Genomic DNA, 18972 nt, shown 5'->3' on the forward strand with positions numbered 1-18972 from the left:
ATGCCATGTGGAAATACACTAACACTACCTTTTTACAATTAAATTTTTTTTTTGCCCCATATCTACCGCTTCCGTGTGCCTCACTCAAAGTCCCACCCTACGTTCTATTCATAAACATTTTTTGTATGTTTTTTGTGTCTGTTTCCTACTTCAGTAGTTATTATTAATTGGGAACCACTAATCAATATGAGGATAGGAGTTGCCTATCTATAAAATCTCCAGAATACTGTTAACAACCCAACATACTGTAGTTGTATTTACATTTAAAAGAAAATAACATAATGAATTTAACATGCAGTTTATTGAATTATAGATACACAGTTACAAGATACAGTACATACCAGTACAGGATGTTTAAATAGTGCAAGACGAAGGACATGCTAATCCTCTAAGTGATTATTATGTTGTTTTAGTTTGCCAAGGCTAAAGAACAGAAAACAATTCCAAATACAAATATCCCCCTTAGTTATTAACAAAGCTTTATGCAAAGTTGTTTTCAGTAAGAAAATAGCTTTCAGTGTAAAATATTGGCACTGCCACTAAAGGTTTTTATATTTCCTTAATAGTTCTTCTTGCTGAAAGCAGTTGAAGCAAGTACTGCAATCCCTCCGGTGGCACTAGCTGCTTTGCTGTTGGTGTTGCATTTTCCTGTTCCACACCCAGAAGCATCAGAATTGCGCACCTTCACGATGTTGTTATATACAGCTGTTATGATACAAATAGTGAAAAATACAGACAGATAAAAGTGGCAGAAATTAAAGTGGTAAAAAAGGTTACAGCAGATCACGCTGAATTCCTACCTCCTGCTGCATTGCTCCTCGGGAAACTGCAGGATCCTGTTCCACAGCTCAAACCAGAACTGGCCACCTTTCCAGCACTGTTAAAGACAGCTGCAAAGCAAAATCAGACCCAATGTTAATGAAAAGTTCATATTTCACAGCAATCTTAAGATAATGAAGTTTAAGGCACCCTTTCACGTGGGCGAACTGTTCAATTGAATGTTTTAGGCAGACCTGAGCGGATGCTCCATGCAGGTCTATGGAGCAAGGGATGTCAGCAGTGACTTGTCCGCTGACATCCGATCTGATAAAATCAGACGTATGGCCATACGTTCACCATCCATCCTGGCAGGTCGGATCGGATGAGATCTGATGAAAACGGACATGCTGTCATCTGCCGGCTCAGCGGAGATCAAGGGAGAAATTTCCCACTGAGCCGATCCTCCATGTGTGGAAGGGGCCTAAAGGCATTTTTAACTGGAAATATGGTAATCAAAAAAAGTTTCCTGATTCAATATTTGTAGTTGAGATAAAATAAACAAATGCAAGCAAATCAAGGAGAATGGAATTTCTTCCTAGATTATCATATAGATTCTGCTGACGGGTACTTCCCACTGGAGATCCTTGGTTTGTCCTCGCTATAATGGAGTTTCACTTATTTTGTGACAAAAAGACTATCTGAAAAAAGGTCTTGTAGAAATAATGGGAAGTAAAAGGAAAGCTCTTCAAAGTAAGGGTAATCCCCTTCTGAGCAGTTATCATGGGAGCAAGTGTGTACATTGGAAGATTTCCCCTCTTGTTTTTGTAGTAATGTAACATTTTGGATTATCCTACTTTCTGTACCAGTGACAGTGGACACCAGGGCACATAGAGAGACTGGAACTTCCCATCAGTGAAACACACAACAATATAGACCAGAAAGAGGTTTTAACCACTTACATTCAATCCAAAAATACATTTTTAAAAGTTTAAGCTTTAACCACTTCAATACAGGGCACTTATACACCTTCCTGCCCAGACCAATTTTCAGCTTTCAGCGCTGTTGCACTTTGAATGACAATTGCGTGGTCATGCTACACTGTATCCAAATGAAATTTTTATCATTTTGTTCCCACAAATAGTGCTTTCTTTTGGTGGTATTTGATCACCTCTGGGATTTTTATTTTCTGCTAAACAAATACAAAAAAGACGGAAACTTTTGAAGAAGTTTTCTTCAAAAGTTTCCGTCTTTTTTGTATTTGTTTAGCAGAAAATAAAAATCCCAGAGGTGATCAAATACCACCAAAAGAAAGCACTATTTGTGGGAACAACATGATAAAAATTTCATTTGGATACAGTGTAAATAAGTGTAAATAAGTAAATAAGTAAGTTTTCTCCTTCACTGGTGGGCACTGATGGAGCTGCACTAACGGGCACTGATGGGCACCGATGAGGTGGCACTGATGGGCACTGATGATGGGCACTAATATGCAGCACTGAAACGCGGCACTGATAGGTGGCACTGACATGCAGCACTGATGGGTACACGTAGGCGGCACAGATGGGCATTGATAGATAGCACGGATGGGCACTGATAGGCGGCATGGATGGGTACTAATAGGTGGCACTGATGTACACTAATGGATGATACTGATGGCATCACTGATTGGCAGGCATCAATTGTGGGCACTGATTGGCAGGCATTGTGGGCACTTATTGGCATCCATTGTGGGCACTAATTGTTATTCCTGGTGGCCATTGGTGGCATACCTGGTGGTGACTAGTGGTGGGCATCCCTGGTGGTCCTGGTGGCATCCCTGGTGGTCCAGTGTGGGCATCCGTGGGGGGACTTCGCTGATAATCAATCAGCACAGACCCCCCTGTCAGAGGAGCAGCCAATCGGCTCTCCTCTACTTGCGTCTGACAGACGTCAAGTGAGGAAAAGCTGATCAATGGCTCTTCCTGTTTACACTGTGATCAGCCGTGATTGGACATGGCTGATCACGTGGTAAAGAGTCTCCATCAGAGACTCTACCTAGATTGGTGTTGCGGTGTGTCAGACTGACAAACTGCAACAACAATCGCCGTGATATCCTGGTGCCATCATATGACGTCCGGTTAGGATATTGCAACCACTTTGCCGCAGTTATTTTGCTATATGGCGGGCGGCAAGTGATTAGGCTAATCTCCGGGATAAGCAAATATTGTCTAAATACAAGAGGACTGAGTATTTTCTACTTGGATCTTGACATGCTTTATGTATTTATTTGAGATCAGTGCAGTAATCAAGCATAAAACTTTGGCTTTGTGCTGGAGCTTCCCTCAAAAAGACCAATCACTGCTGTTCTCTCTACTACTGCAAGGTGACTGGTCTTGTAACCACCCCCCTCTTATAATTCTCTGGAGGCAGCCTGTAGTGGGTAAGGCTTGCTGGATCCCTCCCACAGCTCTGCTCTCTGCACGGGTTAAATGCAGCACAATGATGATGTCACTCCTACCTTTAAATTATAACCTCTGGGTATACAAAGGGGTTTGGAGCACACATAGTGGATTTATATCCAATGTGGCTATTGATAAATATATATAAATTAAAATGTTTGTGCTTGGAGTTTGGCTTTAGGATTGTAAATTATATATTTGTTTTAAAGTGAAACTTACAGATTGTAACGTTGTTGTCAACTTCGCCATGAATCCTGCAAAAAAAAAAAAAAAAACAGTGTTATAGATTACAATAAAGTCTGCACTAGAGATAATTCATGAATAAAATGTTTTTTTGTTAACAAGGTTTTGCAAATTATCATTATTGCAACTCTTGTGCAATAAAAGATAACAGTGGATGCAGGGCTATTTTGGAAATACAGCTCTAAGAGTGAAAATTATAAAATGATCCCACCCTACCCAGCCCCGTGCATACTGAAATAAAATAGGAAAAAGCCCTCATTTATTATTACTATTATTACTGTTATTATTATTCAGCATTTATATAGCACCAACAGTTTGTGCAGCTGTTTACAAAATAAAGGGAAATAATACAATTTAATACAAGAGGGTTGAGAAGGCCCTGCTCATAAAAACTTACTATCTAATAGGAATGGACAAGGGATACAAAAAGGTATTAACTGATAGAGATGAACTGATGGCAAAACGAACAATTATATTTTTAGGGGAGGAGAGGAAGAGATGAGTTTTCAGGGATCGCCTAAAGTTGGACAGAGTAGGAGATAGCTAAGTAGATTGGGGTAAAGAGTTCCGATGGATGGAAGAGGGACTGAATAAGTCCTGGATGCAAACATGGCAACTATAAACAAGGAGCAGAGAGGATTTGGATGATATTTTGAGAGTGGTTAGTGAAGATTGGTGACTGGCTCGGGGAAGAGTTGTAAATAGCTTTGTATGTTTTTGCTTGTGTTTTGATTTGTGTTTATTGGGCTTTCATGATAAAATAAAGATGGGGATAGCCCATAGATGTAGGCCAATGAGGAGGGAGTTGCAATAGTCAAGGCAAAAGTGACAAGGTGGTAACTTAGTGGTTTCATTGGTTAAGTAGCAGCATATTTTGGAAATATTATGGGGGTGAATTTTGCAAAACTTAGACAGCGATTGGATTTGAGGCTGAAAGGACAGGATCTAGAATTATACCTAGTACCCTGGCATTAGCTATAACTGCAGCTCAGAGAAATGTTTAATCAGAGCAAAGACTATAATGCCCAAACCAAAGTATGAGGGGGAGGGGGATGCCGGAGGTGGAGAAAAACAGTAGCATAGGGGTGCTGGAGGTGAGGTATAGAACATAAACGATCACATTACTGGGAGATGAAACAAGTGGGCACTGCATGTGGAGGTGAGGCACAGTACAGGGATGAAGTACTGAAGATAGAAAAATGGTGAAGGCACACTTAAGGGTGGCATGCTATAGGAAGACCATATGAATAGGGGAAACAGATCTGCAATCCCTTACTTTCAACTGAATTTAAGGTAAAAAAAGTGACACCTCCCACTTCTTTTACCCATTTAAAATAAGAATACATAGCAAAATACCATCCATGGCTTCATAATATAATTTGAAATTAATCTTAGGGAGATTTCCTTAAAGAATATTTCAACCCAGAATTTCATATTTCTGATATGTGCCTGCTGTACCATGTACTTGTCTGAAAGTATCATGTTCTCATTGTATTGATTCTTTTGTGTGAAATACCTGGTGAGCTTGCCAGTCCCTCTGCTTACTTATTAAAAACTGATCACACTAGTCTTGAGAGCACCATGTTGTCAGTCTGCTGGTTGTGCTGGAAACTCAGCCTGCTCTCCTCCAATGAGCAGACTGGTGCTGACATATCTTCCCCCTGCGCACCCATTCAGAGGGAAGATCAGTGTGCTGCTGCTTCTCCCTCCTCAGCTCTCTAAGATTCTTATGGAGTTGAGAACAGAGGTTATGTGGTCACTTATAAAAACAAATGTTTTGCCTTTTTATTTCTATTTTAAACTGATTGGGTTGTTTTACAAGGTGAGGGTTTACATATACTTTAATGGAAGGTCTGCTTTAAAGACACTAGTAAATTAGACTCATATTGAAAATATTACACTAATAAAGCTTGCATAAGTAGTACAGGATACATTTGCTTTTAGATATATGATGCTTTTCTTTGGCCACTTATTTTATAACACTTACCTGCTTTCTTCACCCTCCAGAAGAGTCCTGTAGGTGGCAATCTCAAGATCCAGAGCCATTTTTACATTAAGCAGTTCCTGGTAGTCACGTAGCTGAACTGCAAGATCTTCTTTGGCTTTCTGCAGAGCAGCTTCCAGTTCACATAATTTATTTTTGGCATCTTTCAAAGCAACATCCCCACGCTGTTCAGCATCAGTAATTGCTGTCTCTAGTGCACAAATCTGCAGGAATAAAATGATACTTTAAAGCTGTTAGAAAAAAAAACATGCTAAGTTTAAAAATTCTCCAAATCTAGGGTAAGCATGCTTGAATAGACTTTAGGTCATGACACAGGAAGGAGTTGACCAGCGGAGGATAGATGATGCAGGGTGTGTGCTAATGAGATCAGCTGGTCAACTCCTTCCTGTAAAAAGTGTAGCAAATAATTCAGTGCTGCCCTTAAAGATAGCAGCTAACACAGCAAATTGGATAAATAGCAAAATAGAAGAAAACAAATAGTGTAGCGCTAAAAATTGACGTGGCACATAGGCCAAAATAAAGGCAGTGAAAGCAAATAACACTCAAAATGAAATGAAGCAAAAAAATAATATATAAGTGTTAAGAAAAAAAATGTGAAATGGATATCCAAAAAAGAAGCAAAAGCTAGCAATGTTCAACACATAGTTCATGTAATTTTTTTTTCTTAACACTTATATATTATTTTTTGCTTCATTTCATTTTGAGTGTTATTTGGGTTCACTGCCTTTATTTTGGCCTATGTGCCATGTCAATTTTTAGCACTACGCTATTTGTTTTCTTCTGTTTTGCAACTCCTTCCTGTAACATGACCTAAAGTCTATTCAGGAAGTAAGGCAGAAGTAATGCAGCAGGTTTTTAAACAGCCATGAACAGAGTGAGTTAACCATGGGTAGAATAAATGGAAAGCTGTTTTATTTTTGCAAAAGAAGTACGTTAATGTTTTATTGGTACATAGGGGAGCTGAAATAAGAAAAAAAAAAGGTGAACAAAAGTGAACTTAGCCTTTAAGCCACAGATGGCTCAGAGGGATGTGAATGCTGCTTTGAGGGGGAATTGTTGGAGATTGATGCAAAGGCAGATTCAGGTTCCTATGCTAGTTTTCATTTGCAATTTTTAACCAATACACATCAAATTAAACTATATTTTATATCCGCTTGAAGTTTAGTTAAACAGCCTGGGATGTGAAATTAAACTATGGTAATTATTACCTAATTAAATGATACAGACATGGCTGATCTAACAATAGATGCATACCCAAGACTGACCCCCTCCCCTGTAAGGGCCCTATCATCAGTAACAGGAACCAAGATGAGAACATACTGTGTACAGTAGGAAAGGTCTTACCTGTTTCTTTACACAGTCGATTTCTCCATGCAGTCTTTTTACCATGCTGTTCAGATCCTGGATCTCATTCCTCTGATTACGCAGATTGTCCCCATGTAGCCCCGCTGTGTCTTTGAGCAGCTGGTACTGTCAGGGATGTGCAGATTATTTGGTATTTGTGTAATATTTATCATTAACCCAGCAAAAATTCAAATGTTGTATTACAGATCATACAATTAACAGTCACAACACAAATTATTCTACTGCATCAATTAAATGTAAAATGGAACTGCAGCCTAAACTTTTTTGTTTGTTTGGGATAGAGTGGAAAAAGTTTATAATGTTTGTCAGGACTTTATTGTTGTGTGTTTGATTACCCAGACCACCTCCTAACTTCCTGCTCCGGTGACGGCGCACACTGAGACAGGAAGTGAGGGTGCATGGACAGGAAAAAAAGATCTTTCTTAGTAGAGTAGGGGAGGGTTAAGGCCTCTGTAAGTTTTTTATTTTTTCTTTGGGGCATATTTCTTCTGTGTATTCTACCTGTATAGTCATTGGGGCAGAATGTCATGGGTAATCATCCATATGGGTGCACTGAAAACATCTGAACATGGGGAAAAAAAACTACCAAAATGAAAAAAAAATTAAAAATGTTAGTTTTGTTTCCTTTAAAAGTTTTGAAAGCTGATGAGGTATGTAAACAATAAGTATTAAAACTGTAATATGGAAAGTAATAAAACAATACTGGTCGCTAAAAGTATGATCTATAGAGAAGTCAGTCAATGATCAAGCCAACAAATAGAATGATTATTTTAATCTGAGAAAATACTAGAAATAATGTAATGCTGTGTTTCCAGTGACTGAACAGATATTAAAAAGCAACTGTGCCCAGACTATAGACAATAAAGTTTTTTACATACTCCTATTATACAGTAAAACAGCATTTTTGCACACATGTTAAAGTGGGAGCAAACTCCCATGCATGATTTTTACCTATAGGTACTTTAAATATCTCCTAAATGTGCACTGTTTAGGAGATGTGTACTGTACATGCAGCCGGTGACATCACCAGCACCTATGCTCGGAAGAAATGGCATACCCATGCTGTTCATTCAGAGTCCTGTGCCGTAAACGGCGGCTCCTGCACGCATGCATGGGCTCAACACAACCGGAGTCTGCAAACCCAGAAGGAAGACTGGGTGAAGATGGAAGCACCTTCAGTGGTTACAGCGCACTGCTGGAGGGCTTTGTTCTAAGGTAAGTTTCACATAATGTGCTCGTATGCAATGCATACGAGCACATTATGACATTGCCTTGCAGGTTAAAAGAAAAACAAAAAAAACAGCGCTTTTAAATTGCACATTTTAGGGCTGAAGATTAATTAAGACTGCCAAATATAATATTTTCTGAAAGCAGAGACCCTGGGCAATGAAATGTTGGTAGTTGCAATATTTTAGATCCCATGATATTAGCACACATTTATCAAACACTTATTTTTGAGTAAAAAATACACTAAAATTACTTTTAGTGCATGCAAACACAGTGGGGTTGATTTACTAAAGACAAAAAGACTGTTCACTTTGCAAAGTGCAGTTGCACTCTGCAAGAGCAGTTGCTCCAGAGCTTAGTAAATGAGCAGACGCTCTGCTAACTTCCATCATCCAATCATGTGCATGCAAAGATGCAGTTTTTTTATTGCCTTGTATGTGATTGGGTATTCTTTGCAAAGTGAAGCTTTATCTCACTTACTAAGCTCTGGAGCAACACGGAGGAAAAATGAGTATGCTTTAAGAGCATATTAAATAAGGGCATTAGCCAGTGCATCCCAATGGGAAATACATTTAAAAGAGCTAATACAAGTCCTGGGTGGCTTAACTCCAAAGTAAAAATGCATATAAAAAGGAGAAGGCCTTCAAAAAATACAAGGCTGAGGGATCATCATCAGCATTCCAACTTTACAAAAAATTGAACAAGAAATGTAAGAGTGCAATCAGGGCAGCTAAGATAGAACACGAAAGGCACATGGTGGAGGAGCGTAAAAAAAATCCCAAGAAGCTCTTTAAGTACATAAATAGTAAGAAAGGGAGGGCAGATCATATTGGTTCCATAAAGAATGATGAAGGGAATCTGGTTACTAAGGATGGAGAGATGGTGAAGGTATTGAATGTATTCTTCTCCTCAGTCTTCACGAGGGAATTGGGGGGCTTCAGTAACCAAAACTGCAATGTTTATCCTCATGACATGTCACAGGAAGCACCCTCATGGCTAACAGAGGAGAGAACTAGAAATAGACTTGAAAAACTTAACAGACTTGAAAAACTTAACATTAATAAGTCACCAGGACCAGCTTGCACCAGAGGGTCCTTAAGGAATGCAGTCAAGTAATTGCCAGACCATTGTTCCTTATTTTTTCGAACAGTCTCCTTATTGGAATGATACCAGCTGATTGGAGAAAAGCCAATGTAGCACCAATATTTAAAAAAGGGCCAAGATGCATCCCTGGGAATTACAGACCAGTTAGCCTAACATCAATTCTATGCAAGCTCTTGGAGGGAATGATAGGGGTCTATATACAAGATTTTAGTAATGACAAAGGTATCATTAGCAATAATCAGCATGGATTCATGAAGAATCGTTCTTGTCAAACCAATCTATTAACCTTTTATGAGGAGGTGAACTGCCATCTAGATAAAAGAAGGCCCTTAGACGTGGTGTATCTGGATTTTGCAAAAGCATTTGATACAGTTCCCCATAAACGTTTACTGTATAAAGTAAGGTCCATTGGCATGGACCAAAGGGTGAGTACATGGATTGAAAACTGGCTACAGGGTTGAGTTTAGAGGGTAGTGATAAATGGGGAGTACTTAGAATGGTCTGAGGTGGAAAGTGGTGTCCCCCAGGGTTCTGTCCTGGGAGCAATCCTATTTAATTGATTCATAAACGACCTGGAGGATGGAATAAACAGCTCAATCTCTATTTGTGGACGATACTAAGCTCAACAGGGGAAAAACTTCTCCGCAGGGTGTGGAAACTTTGCAAGAAGAACTGAACAAATGAATGGGGTGGGCAATTACATGGGAAATGAGGTTAAATGTATAAAAATGTAAAATAATGCATTTGGGTGGCAAAAATATGAATGCAATCTACTCACTAGGGGGAGATCATCTGGGGGAATAGGATGGAAAAGGACCTGGGGGTCCTAGTAGATGACAGGCTCAGCAATGGCATGCAATGCCAAGCTGCTGCAAGCAAAGCAAACAGAATATTGGCATGCATTAAAAAGGGAATTAACTCCAGAGGTAAAACAATAATTCTCCCACTCTACAAGACTCTGGTGCGGCAGCACCTGGAATATGCTGTCCAGTTCTGGGCACCAGTCCGCAGGAAAGATGTGCTGGAACTGGAGAGAGTCCAGAGAAGGGCAACAAAATGAATAAAGGGACTGGAGCGCCTTAGTTATGAGGAAAGGTTACGAGCACGGGAATTATTCTCTCTGGAGAAGAGACGCTTGAGAGGGGATATGATTTAAATGTACAAATACCGTACTGGTGACCCCACAATAGGGATAAAGCTTTTCCATGAAAGGGAATTTAATAAGACACGCGGCCATTCACTAAAATTAGAAGAAAAGAGGTTTAACCTTCGTAGAGGGTTCTTTACTGTAAGAGCCGTTAGGATATGGAATTCTCTTCCACAGGCAGTGGTCTCAGCCGCGGGCATCGATAATTTCTATTAGATAGGCACCTGAACGACCACAACATACAGGGATATACAATTTAATACTGACATTTAATCACACACATAGGTTGGACTTAATGGACTTGTGTCTTTTTTCAACCTCGCCTACTTTGTAACTGCCCTGCAGAGTGCAATTGCACTTTTCAAAGTGCACAGTCTATTGGCTTTTTGTAAATTAACTTCTGTATCTTTTCGGTAAAATATAAAATATGGCGTTGTGTCAAGTAAATAGAAACCAAGAAACAGCGACAAACTTTGGTACCCAAAATTGTCAAAAGGCGACTTTTAAAAGCATTTACAGGTCATATATTTATATGCATAACAATCAGTGTAGCGCTGGACATAAATAATGTGACTAGTGACTAAAGATTTGTGCACACTCTCTATTGTTACCAAGATGTGGTGCCCAGATAAGCAATATAAATGCACATAAGCTATTTTACCAAAGCCTATATCCAAATATAATACATAGTGAAATTCTCATATGTGATATTTCTAAAAATGTGATATTTCTAAAAATGTGGGTCCATGCCCAAAATGACATATGTGAAAAAACTTAAAATAATAATAAATAAACACAAAAAAAATGGTAAAATAAAAAGTTCAAAAAAGTGTCCCAAATAACAAAGTGTTAATTCCAGAACAAGATGTATTGCAGGGTTTGGGAATACTTGATCCACCTCTCGTGCGGCCCGCCACCAAATGGTAAAATTGAAGGCTTACCGCAAAGCCTGCGACCACCCTTACTCAGGGGGGTCAAAACAGGCTTAGTTGTGATGAAATCCAAAGATGATGGACCCTCCGAGCCCTCTTTCACTCCATCAAACAGGCAGCTCACAGCACCGGGGACCCCAATGTGGAAGTATGCTCCCAGGAAATTCTTTAGTGTTTCTTCTCAGGAAAGATAAACCACAGCTTCCACCACAAGCTCCTCACACGTGAGTAGAGTGACTGGCAACCAGCGGGCCTATCAATGGGGAAGCAACATCAATGGGGGCTCGGAGGGTCCATCATCTTTGGATTTCATCACAACTAAGCCTGTTTTGACCCCCCTGAGTAAGGGCGGTCGCAGGCTTTGCGGTAAGCCTTCAATTTTACCATTTGGTGGCGGGCCGCACAAGAGGTGGATCAAGTATTCCCGAACCCTGCAATACATCTTGTTCTGGAATTAACACTTTGTTATTTGGGACACTTTTTTGAACTTTTTATTTTACCATTTTTTTTGTGTTTATTTACTAAGTTTTTTCACATATGTCATTTTGGGCATGGACCCACATTTTTAGAAATATCACATATGAGAATTTCACTATGTATTATATTTGGATATAGGCTTTGGTAAAATAGCTTATGTGCATTTATATTGCTTATCTGGGCACCACATCTTGGTAACAATAGAGAGTGTGCACAAATCTTTAGTCACTAGTCACATTATTTATGTCCAGTGCTACACTGATTGTTATGCATTTGATCTTTGCCTTTATATCGAGGTTATAGTGTTCAGCATCAGGATTTTTTTCAAATTTGGTTACTCACGATTTACTTACTTATTTTTTTCACATTCATGCACATAGCGCGGTTCTTTACTTATTTTTAGTTCATATATTTATATGCTAACCATGAACGATGGCCCTAGAATTATTGCTATCACTCTGGCATGTATTGTGATATTGAATAAGTGTAGCAAAGTTGTTGTTTCCCAACATAGGCATGGGCATATTCGTTGCTTATCACTTACTTGTCTAGCATAGTTGGCTTCGGCCTCCGCTCTGCTCTTGGCTGCAATTTCCTCATACTGAGCTTTAGCCTCAGCAATGACTCCATCCAAATCCAGGTCTCGGTTGTTGTCCATAGTCAAGATAACATTGGTGTTGGAAATTCGTTCTTCCATATCAGCCAATTCCTGTAATGAGCAAGTGTAACAACATGTAAAAAAAGACCTTGCTTAATGCTCTGGGTAACAATGTCCCCCAACAGTCTATCATTTCTCAAAATATCCATTAGTACTAGACACATGATAGAGAAACCGGACCTACTAACTGCAATGGGCACACATAATAGAGGTACTTGAACTGATAACTGATACAAGCACTCGTAAAGTGTTAGAGGCCTCTTAAAGCATACATAAATCCAAAAAGAAAAAGGATATAGATTGCAACTTACCACCTAGGTGTGGTGGCTGCATTAGTTTGCTTTTTTCAGGCTGTTTTTCCTTTATGTTCACCTGGCAATTCCACCATAGACACACTTTCCTTTCTTAGGGCAACAACGCTCACTGTGTGTATGGACATTCAGCATTGTCACCCTAGGCTACTCTGCTGATAAGGCCAATAATAAACCACTCCCACTCTTCTACATATTAAATCTACATTATATGTAGATGAATTTTGATTTGTAGCTCACAGAATATAGCTGGGAAAGCTGATAATGTTTGGCATATCAGTTCAGTGTACAAAAAGTGACAAGAATACTGGATTTCTGACAGAATCAACAGGTATTTGTCTGTACTTGAAAAAAATGTACATAGCTGTAAAAAAATTGAAGCAGCTATCACATATAGGGACTCATAAGCTGTACTATATCATTTTTTCTGGTTTTCATAGGCGTGTGCACAGGGTATGCCAGGTGTGTCTGGGCACACCCTAATCACCCTGTACAGTGCTGATTTCCCCTGCTTCCTGACCCCCCCCCCTTCGGTGCTACCAGCTTCCTTCCTCTCCTGCCAGCTGCTGCGTGGGATGTTTCAGGATGGAGAACAGGGAAGGGGATGGTAAATATTTCATTTACCAGCCTCATCCTTTTCTGAACTAACACAGTTATTGAATGAACAGGATGCCTCTCAGCACAGAGCACTTCTCGTTAGTTCACTGTCCAGAAATAAGGGGTCTGTTTAGACCCTTGATATTTCACCAAGAACCCCCAACTGGGCTCCTAAAGAGAAATTGAAAAAAAATAATATTGTAAAAAATAATTAAAACAACAAAATTGTAAAAAAACTATAAAAATAAAAACTACTGACACCAATCTCTGCTCTACTGACACCATCCACTGCTCTGCTGTTATACTGTCCACGCATGTGTGCTTTGGGGTGCACATCCTAATGCAATAGGCTGCACACGCCAATGCTGATTTTAGATATAATTTAAGACTGCTTTAACACTGCAATTTCTTGCTTAATAACATTCTCTCTTTAGATTATCTGTATGTCTTCTTTCTCTTTTTTTAGCTCTCTAAAAGGACAGACTCTTCCAATATGCAACAGTTTTGGGCAAACAATTTGCTGTAATATTATTATTATTATTTATTATTATGCAGGATTTATATAGCGCCAACAATTTGCGCATCGCTTTACAACGTGAAGGCAGACAACAAGCATCTTTCTCTCCAACTATGCAGATGATTCAAGATGCTCTCTATTGTGACATGACAGAAAAAAACATATGACCAGCTACAGGCTTCAGAAGGTGAACTGAAATTAAAGATTAACAATCTGCCAGGGAGAGCAATATTGTGTGCCAACCTGGCAAAGAGACTCGTTAATACATAAAACCCAGCAAACTGGACCAGAGGATTTAAAGAGGAAGACAAGAATTTGCCTACCAATAGAGGATCCTTTCTACAAACTTTCTAGCAAGCTCCAAAAGGGCAGGGGCAATAATATAGATGCCATAAATGAAAATGACCCAAAAATCTGTTCACCTTTTATAACAATGTGTATACATTGTCCTATATGGGCAGTCTGTAGTTTGCATTGGGAAATTTGTGGAATATAAAATTACGTTCTAAACATTTATTATTAGCTTCCCACAATGCTATTTTGACCTATATGCTACAATGACAGCATTTTCTATTGCATCATTTTCTATTTGCCTAAAGTTTTTATTTTTCATGGGCTTACATGCAAATGGTTTAAGGGATTACACAAACATATCATACACCCTGCAATTAATTGTTATCGTAAAATTTGACAAGCAAACACAATGCAATTGTTGTGTAAGCACTGAAAAAGGGTTTTATCTATTCTCGTAGCCAATCCAGCCCACCCATTGATAAATCAGCACTTTAACAGCAGTTAATAATTTAAATAATGGGTTTAATACCGCATCAAACAAAGTCTTCAGGAAATTTAGCTCATCCACCAAGGCATCTTGCTTGCAATCCAGATCAGTCTTTTGCATGTACAGGACATCAACATCCTTAAAAAAAGCATGAAAGCATGTTAAATGCATTTAAAACGAATAGTCCTATACTAAAGCACCTAACTGTTTTTTTTATATAACAGAAAAGCACATATGCAGGCATAATGGGAAAATTCCATAAAACTATATGAAAAAAAATTGTCATGGTTTATGAAAGGAATACAGAGACAACATGGAATTTGTAACAATGTCATAGTCCACTGTCATGCAAGTCAGTAGTTCTCAGTTCACTCTGACTTTCTGACCTACATGCTTGTTCCAGGTTGGTTTGCTTAAAAAGTCACAGATGTCTGGGCTGCTAGCATTCAAACGAAGAGGTCAACATTGACAGTCTCTATAGATCTCTCAGGGTAGGTTTACTTTAGAGCAACTCTGTGTTTGGTTTTGCAGGGCAAAGTAACAGCTTCCTTTAAATGCAACCCTATTAGCAGCACATACTCCCCTTAATTTTAGCACTTTGCCACTCTATGCAGATAATGGTATTCAAGCAAACTGTCCATAATCCCATTTCACATGGCAGCACTGGTGTTTTGAGCTCATGTTCTCAGTACTATCACATGAGGGTGGAGAGAGACTCTTCAACCCTATGTAAGCTGTAAGTCAACAATGTAGTATAGGGGGAGCAAAGTCAAGGGCTTAGTTGGTGGGGCTGGCATTAAAATAGAACAGAGTGAAGGGAAATTTTTCCACCGAGAGCTCAAACAGAAATCTAACCACATTTTTAGTAGAGTTACAAAGGGTTTGGAAATCTGACATTGTTGTAATTGCTGTTTTTGACTTCTTGTCCTGGTGACAACCTCAACTAACTATCGCATAGGTATTACAGGGGCAGGAAGTGAGGGAAAATCTCCCCAAAGGGATCACAAAAATAGAGACTTGCCAGCAATTTTAACTCTTCACTACTATATCCAGAACTATAAAACAAACTTGAGCTGCAGTTGTGTTTAGAATGCTGTTTAGAACACCTACAAACCAATCATCTAGATTCAGTTTGTGAATGACAATGATTTGGAAAAAGCTTCAAATGCACTAAATATTGAATTGAACGGAATCCATTCCTACACTTTATGGTATATTTCAAGGAAACATTGAAACTGAATCCCAGGAAGATATAAATGACATATATTATTGCAGCACTTTATTCATTAAAATGTCACATGGACCAATTAAGATGCCTCCTATGCGTACCTTTACGAGGTACGTTTAGGAGATTAAGCCGTGGGGAATTTCAAATCCCCGGACCGGTGAAGTGGCGATCCGATGTCTCCTAGCGGGTGATCGCCGGCTTCAGGTACAGCGGGACCAGGGGGGATGGGGAGGGGGTCCTTTGTAAGTTCACCTTACAGATTTTATGTAAAGGTGAACTTACCTTTTAAAGAAGCCACTACATCTAAGGATCATACATTGCAATATATTTACATTTTTTGTTATTGGGTTTAGCTATCCTTCCTATATTATTCTAAGCAGTGGAAACATCTGAATGCTCTCTTTCTTGCAATCCTCTGAACAACAGAGCTCAGACTGGGGCAGGAAGAAGTAGCACATGGAGCCAAACAAGTGTTCCGTAATGCTTATTTCCTAACAATAGACATGTTGATAGGATGAGATAGCAAAGTGGCAGAGAAACAAGCACATTAGTCTGCTGCTTCTACTTTCATTGTCCAATAACTGGTTGATGGAGGGACAAGATCTGTAAGTGTAACTTAAAGTGTATGCAAACCATAGAAGTCTGACCATTGGAGTGCAGGCAGACTGGGCTCCCAAGTAGAATGCAAAGAAGAAAACTGACCATGTTGTGATGGATGTGCTCCCTGGTCAGTTTGAAATAGGAAAGCAGGGGGGACTGACAGGATCAATAGGTGATTCACAAAGGAGGCGATGCAAAATAAGCAGGAACTATTTCATGCAATTACATGGTACAACAGGCACATATCAGGAATATGAAATGTTAGGGGTAACATACACTTTAAATGTAGCACAGAAAAATCAGGCCTCTATTGGATTGACAGAAACACAAGTCCTATGGCAGAAAACATATCTCCCATATGAGTATTTAATCTGTGTGTCTATGTCTAGTCATTCACCAAGAGTTTGACTTTAATGTTTAAAATTAAACTAAACTAGCAGTACATCAGGAGGGAGACTGCAAACAGTTTTGGTGCTGTATACTTAAATATTACACTTTCATGTAAAATAATCCAACTGAACACAGCATTAAGAAGGATTTTTCACACATTAAATTAATGGGAGGAAAAAAAAAAACTTAATTTAGCTAGATTGATAAAATAAATGTATTTTTGCTGTCAGGTACATTTCTACTTAGACAAATTGATCTTCTTCAGAGAGAATTTGATTACCATGTTGTTGTACTTCTCAATAAAATACAAACAGTTCATGTACTTTTAGAATCAACCCAAAATAATTGAGTACAAAATAGCAGGATTTCTTTTAGGTTAGTAAAATTAGAAAAATTAAATAAATTAAAACCCAATATTTAAGATACAATAATAAGGGATACGTTACATTCAAATTCAGCCACTGTTATGAAATATACCTTTTTCAAAGATACAAATTCATTTTCAGCACAGGCACGTTTGTTAATCTCTTCTTCATATCTGTAAACAAAGGTAAACATAAGTTCTTAGTAATTACCATTTTGAACTTTCTGACACATACAGGACTCAAGATATTTCAGAGCAAATTTTTTTAAAACCCCAATAATTATGTCAATTTGTATTAATATTGTAGTTGATTCTATTCAGAATAGAAGGTAAATACTATTATTTACTGATGCGGGATAGGAAACATGAATTTAGTTTCACCTACTTAGCCTTAAAATCTTCGACAACATCCTGCATGTTTTTCAGATCTCCTTCAAGACGACATTTTTCATTCTTAGTGGTATCCAGTTGTCTTTGAAGGCTGCTAATGTACACCTCAAACAATGGTTTGATCTTGTCTTTCATGTTGGCCAGTTTTTTACTTCGTTCTTGCAAAAACTTCCATTTTGTTTCCAGAATTTTATTCTGTTGCTCAAGGAATCTGACCTAAAACAGTTGTAAGGACTAAACAGTCAGTAAGGTTAAGAAAAGTATAATATTTTTAGGCAATAATTTTACAGAACATTTGAGCGCATTTAACTTACCTTGTCTATGAAGCATGCAAATTTGTTGTTTAGAGATTTCATGTTCTCCCTTTCTTCTGTTTTGACTCTCTGGATGTTTGGATCAATATCAACTTTTAGTGGATGAAGGAGAATTTGGTTGACAGTAACATTTTGGATACCTCCAGGTGGACAAATAGGATAACTTTCATCACTGAAGCTTAATCCTTTGCCCACTGTGCTTATTCCCTTATTGGTGCCAGTAGCTATGGACATCCGTTTGCTTCCTCCTAAGCAGTAAAGACTGTTGGTGCCATATTTACCACTTCTACCACCAAGGTGCACAGAGTAACTCTGAGGCCCTCCAGATCGTATCAGAGAAGATGAAGAGAAGTTGACTCTGCCATACCCACCACCAGTTGAGCAACTACTAAAGCTCCGAGCTCCACAAGGAGCCTTTCCAGGCTTGGTCGCACATGACTGTTGGCTTTGGCTCATTGTGGTTCTTGCAGATGACAGCATGTAAGATCAGAAGCAGGTGGAAGAGAAGGCTAAACTTAAGTCCTGTGAAGGGCAAAAACCAGCTTTTTATATTTTTTAATAAGGGCTTGGTTCTTGAGAAAATCTTTATAACTTAGCCACAGTCATGGGCTTGGTTTTGGGCTTGTCACATCTGACACCGGGCAGTCTATATTTTTAGAATAAATATATGTATAAATTAAAATCTCTTAATGAGATTGTGAACACATAAATTGCTTTGTTTATATATGATCCACTTTAATGTAATTTAGATTGTTATCTTTAATGTAATTTAGGCTGTTATCTTTAAATTTAACCACTAAAGTTTCTGAATAAAAGTTCCAAACGAATTTCAAACAAACACTTTGTCTATTTTTATGAAGTTATAAACGATGCCTTAATTTAAACGAGAATGTTTTTAAGACAATTTTATTAATATTTGTCTCACAAAGTAAAATATAGGAAAATTGACTCGCAAGCTCATAAGTTTTCAAATAAGGGTTGCCTCACAAATCATTAGATTTCTTGTGACAGAAATTAAAGCTGGTATAAAAATTTTAATTATGAAACTATTAAGCAGAGGTTGTAATTATAAGAGGGTGTAGCTTGCACCATTCCCTACACAAAATCTACCCTGTAGGGAAGATT

At 38.5% G+C, this 18972-nt stretch overlaps 1 protein-coding gene across 1 annotated transcript; it reads right to left on the minus strand.

Annotated features, from left to right (window-relative positions):
- Positions 1–289: 289 nt before the first annotated feature.
- Positions 290–18390, minus strand: LOC141127262 (keratin, type II cytoskeletal cochleal-like). The gene is made up of 10 exons (XM_073613542.1): positions 17848–18390; positions 17529–17749; positions 17257–17317; positions 14604–14699; positions 12242–12406; positions 6790–6915; positions 5428–5648; positions 3417–3451; positions 801–890; positions 290–705 (listed from the first exon to the last, which is right to left on the minus strand). The coding sequence occupies exons 1-10, from the start codon at positions 18325–18327 to the stop codon at positions 560–562; spliced, it is 1641 nt and encodes a 546-aa protein (XP_073469643.1). The 5' UTR covers positions 18328–18390; the 3' UTR covers positions 290–559.
- Between the last annotated feature and the right edge of the window lie 582 nt (positions 18391–18972).

Source organism: Aquarana catesbeiana, linkage group LG02, assembly GCF_042186555.1.
Source record: "Aquarana catesbeiana isolate 2022-GZ linkage group LG02, ASM4218655v1, whole genome shotgun sequence".
Lineage (NCBI taxonomy): Eukaryota > Metazoa > Chordata > Amphibia > Anura > Ranidae > Aquarana > Aquarana catesbeiana.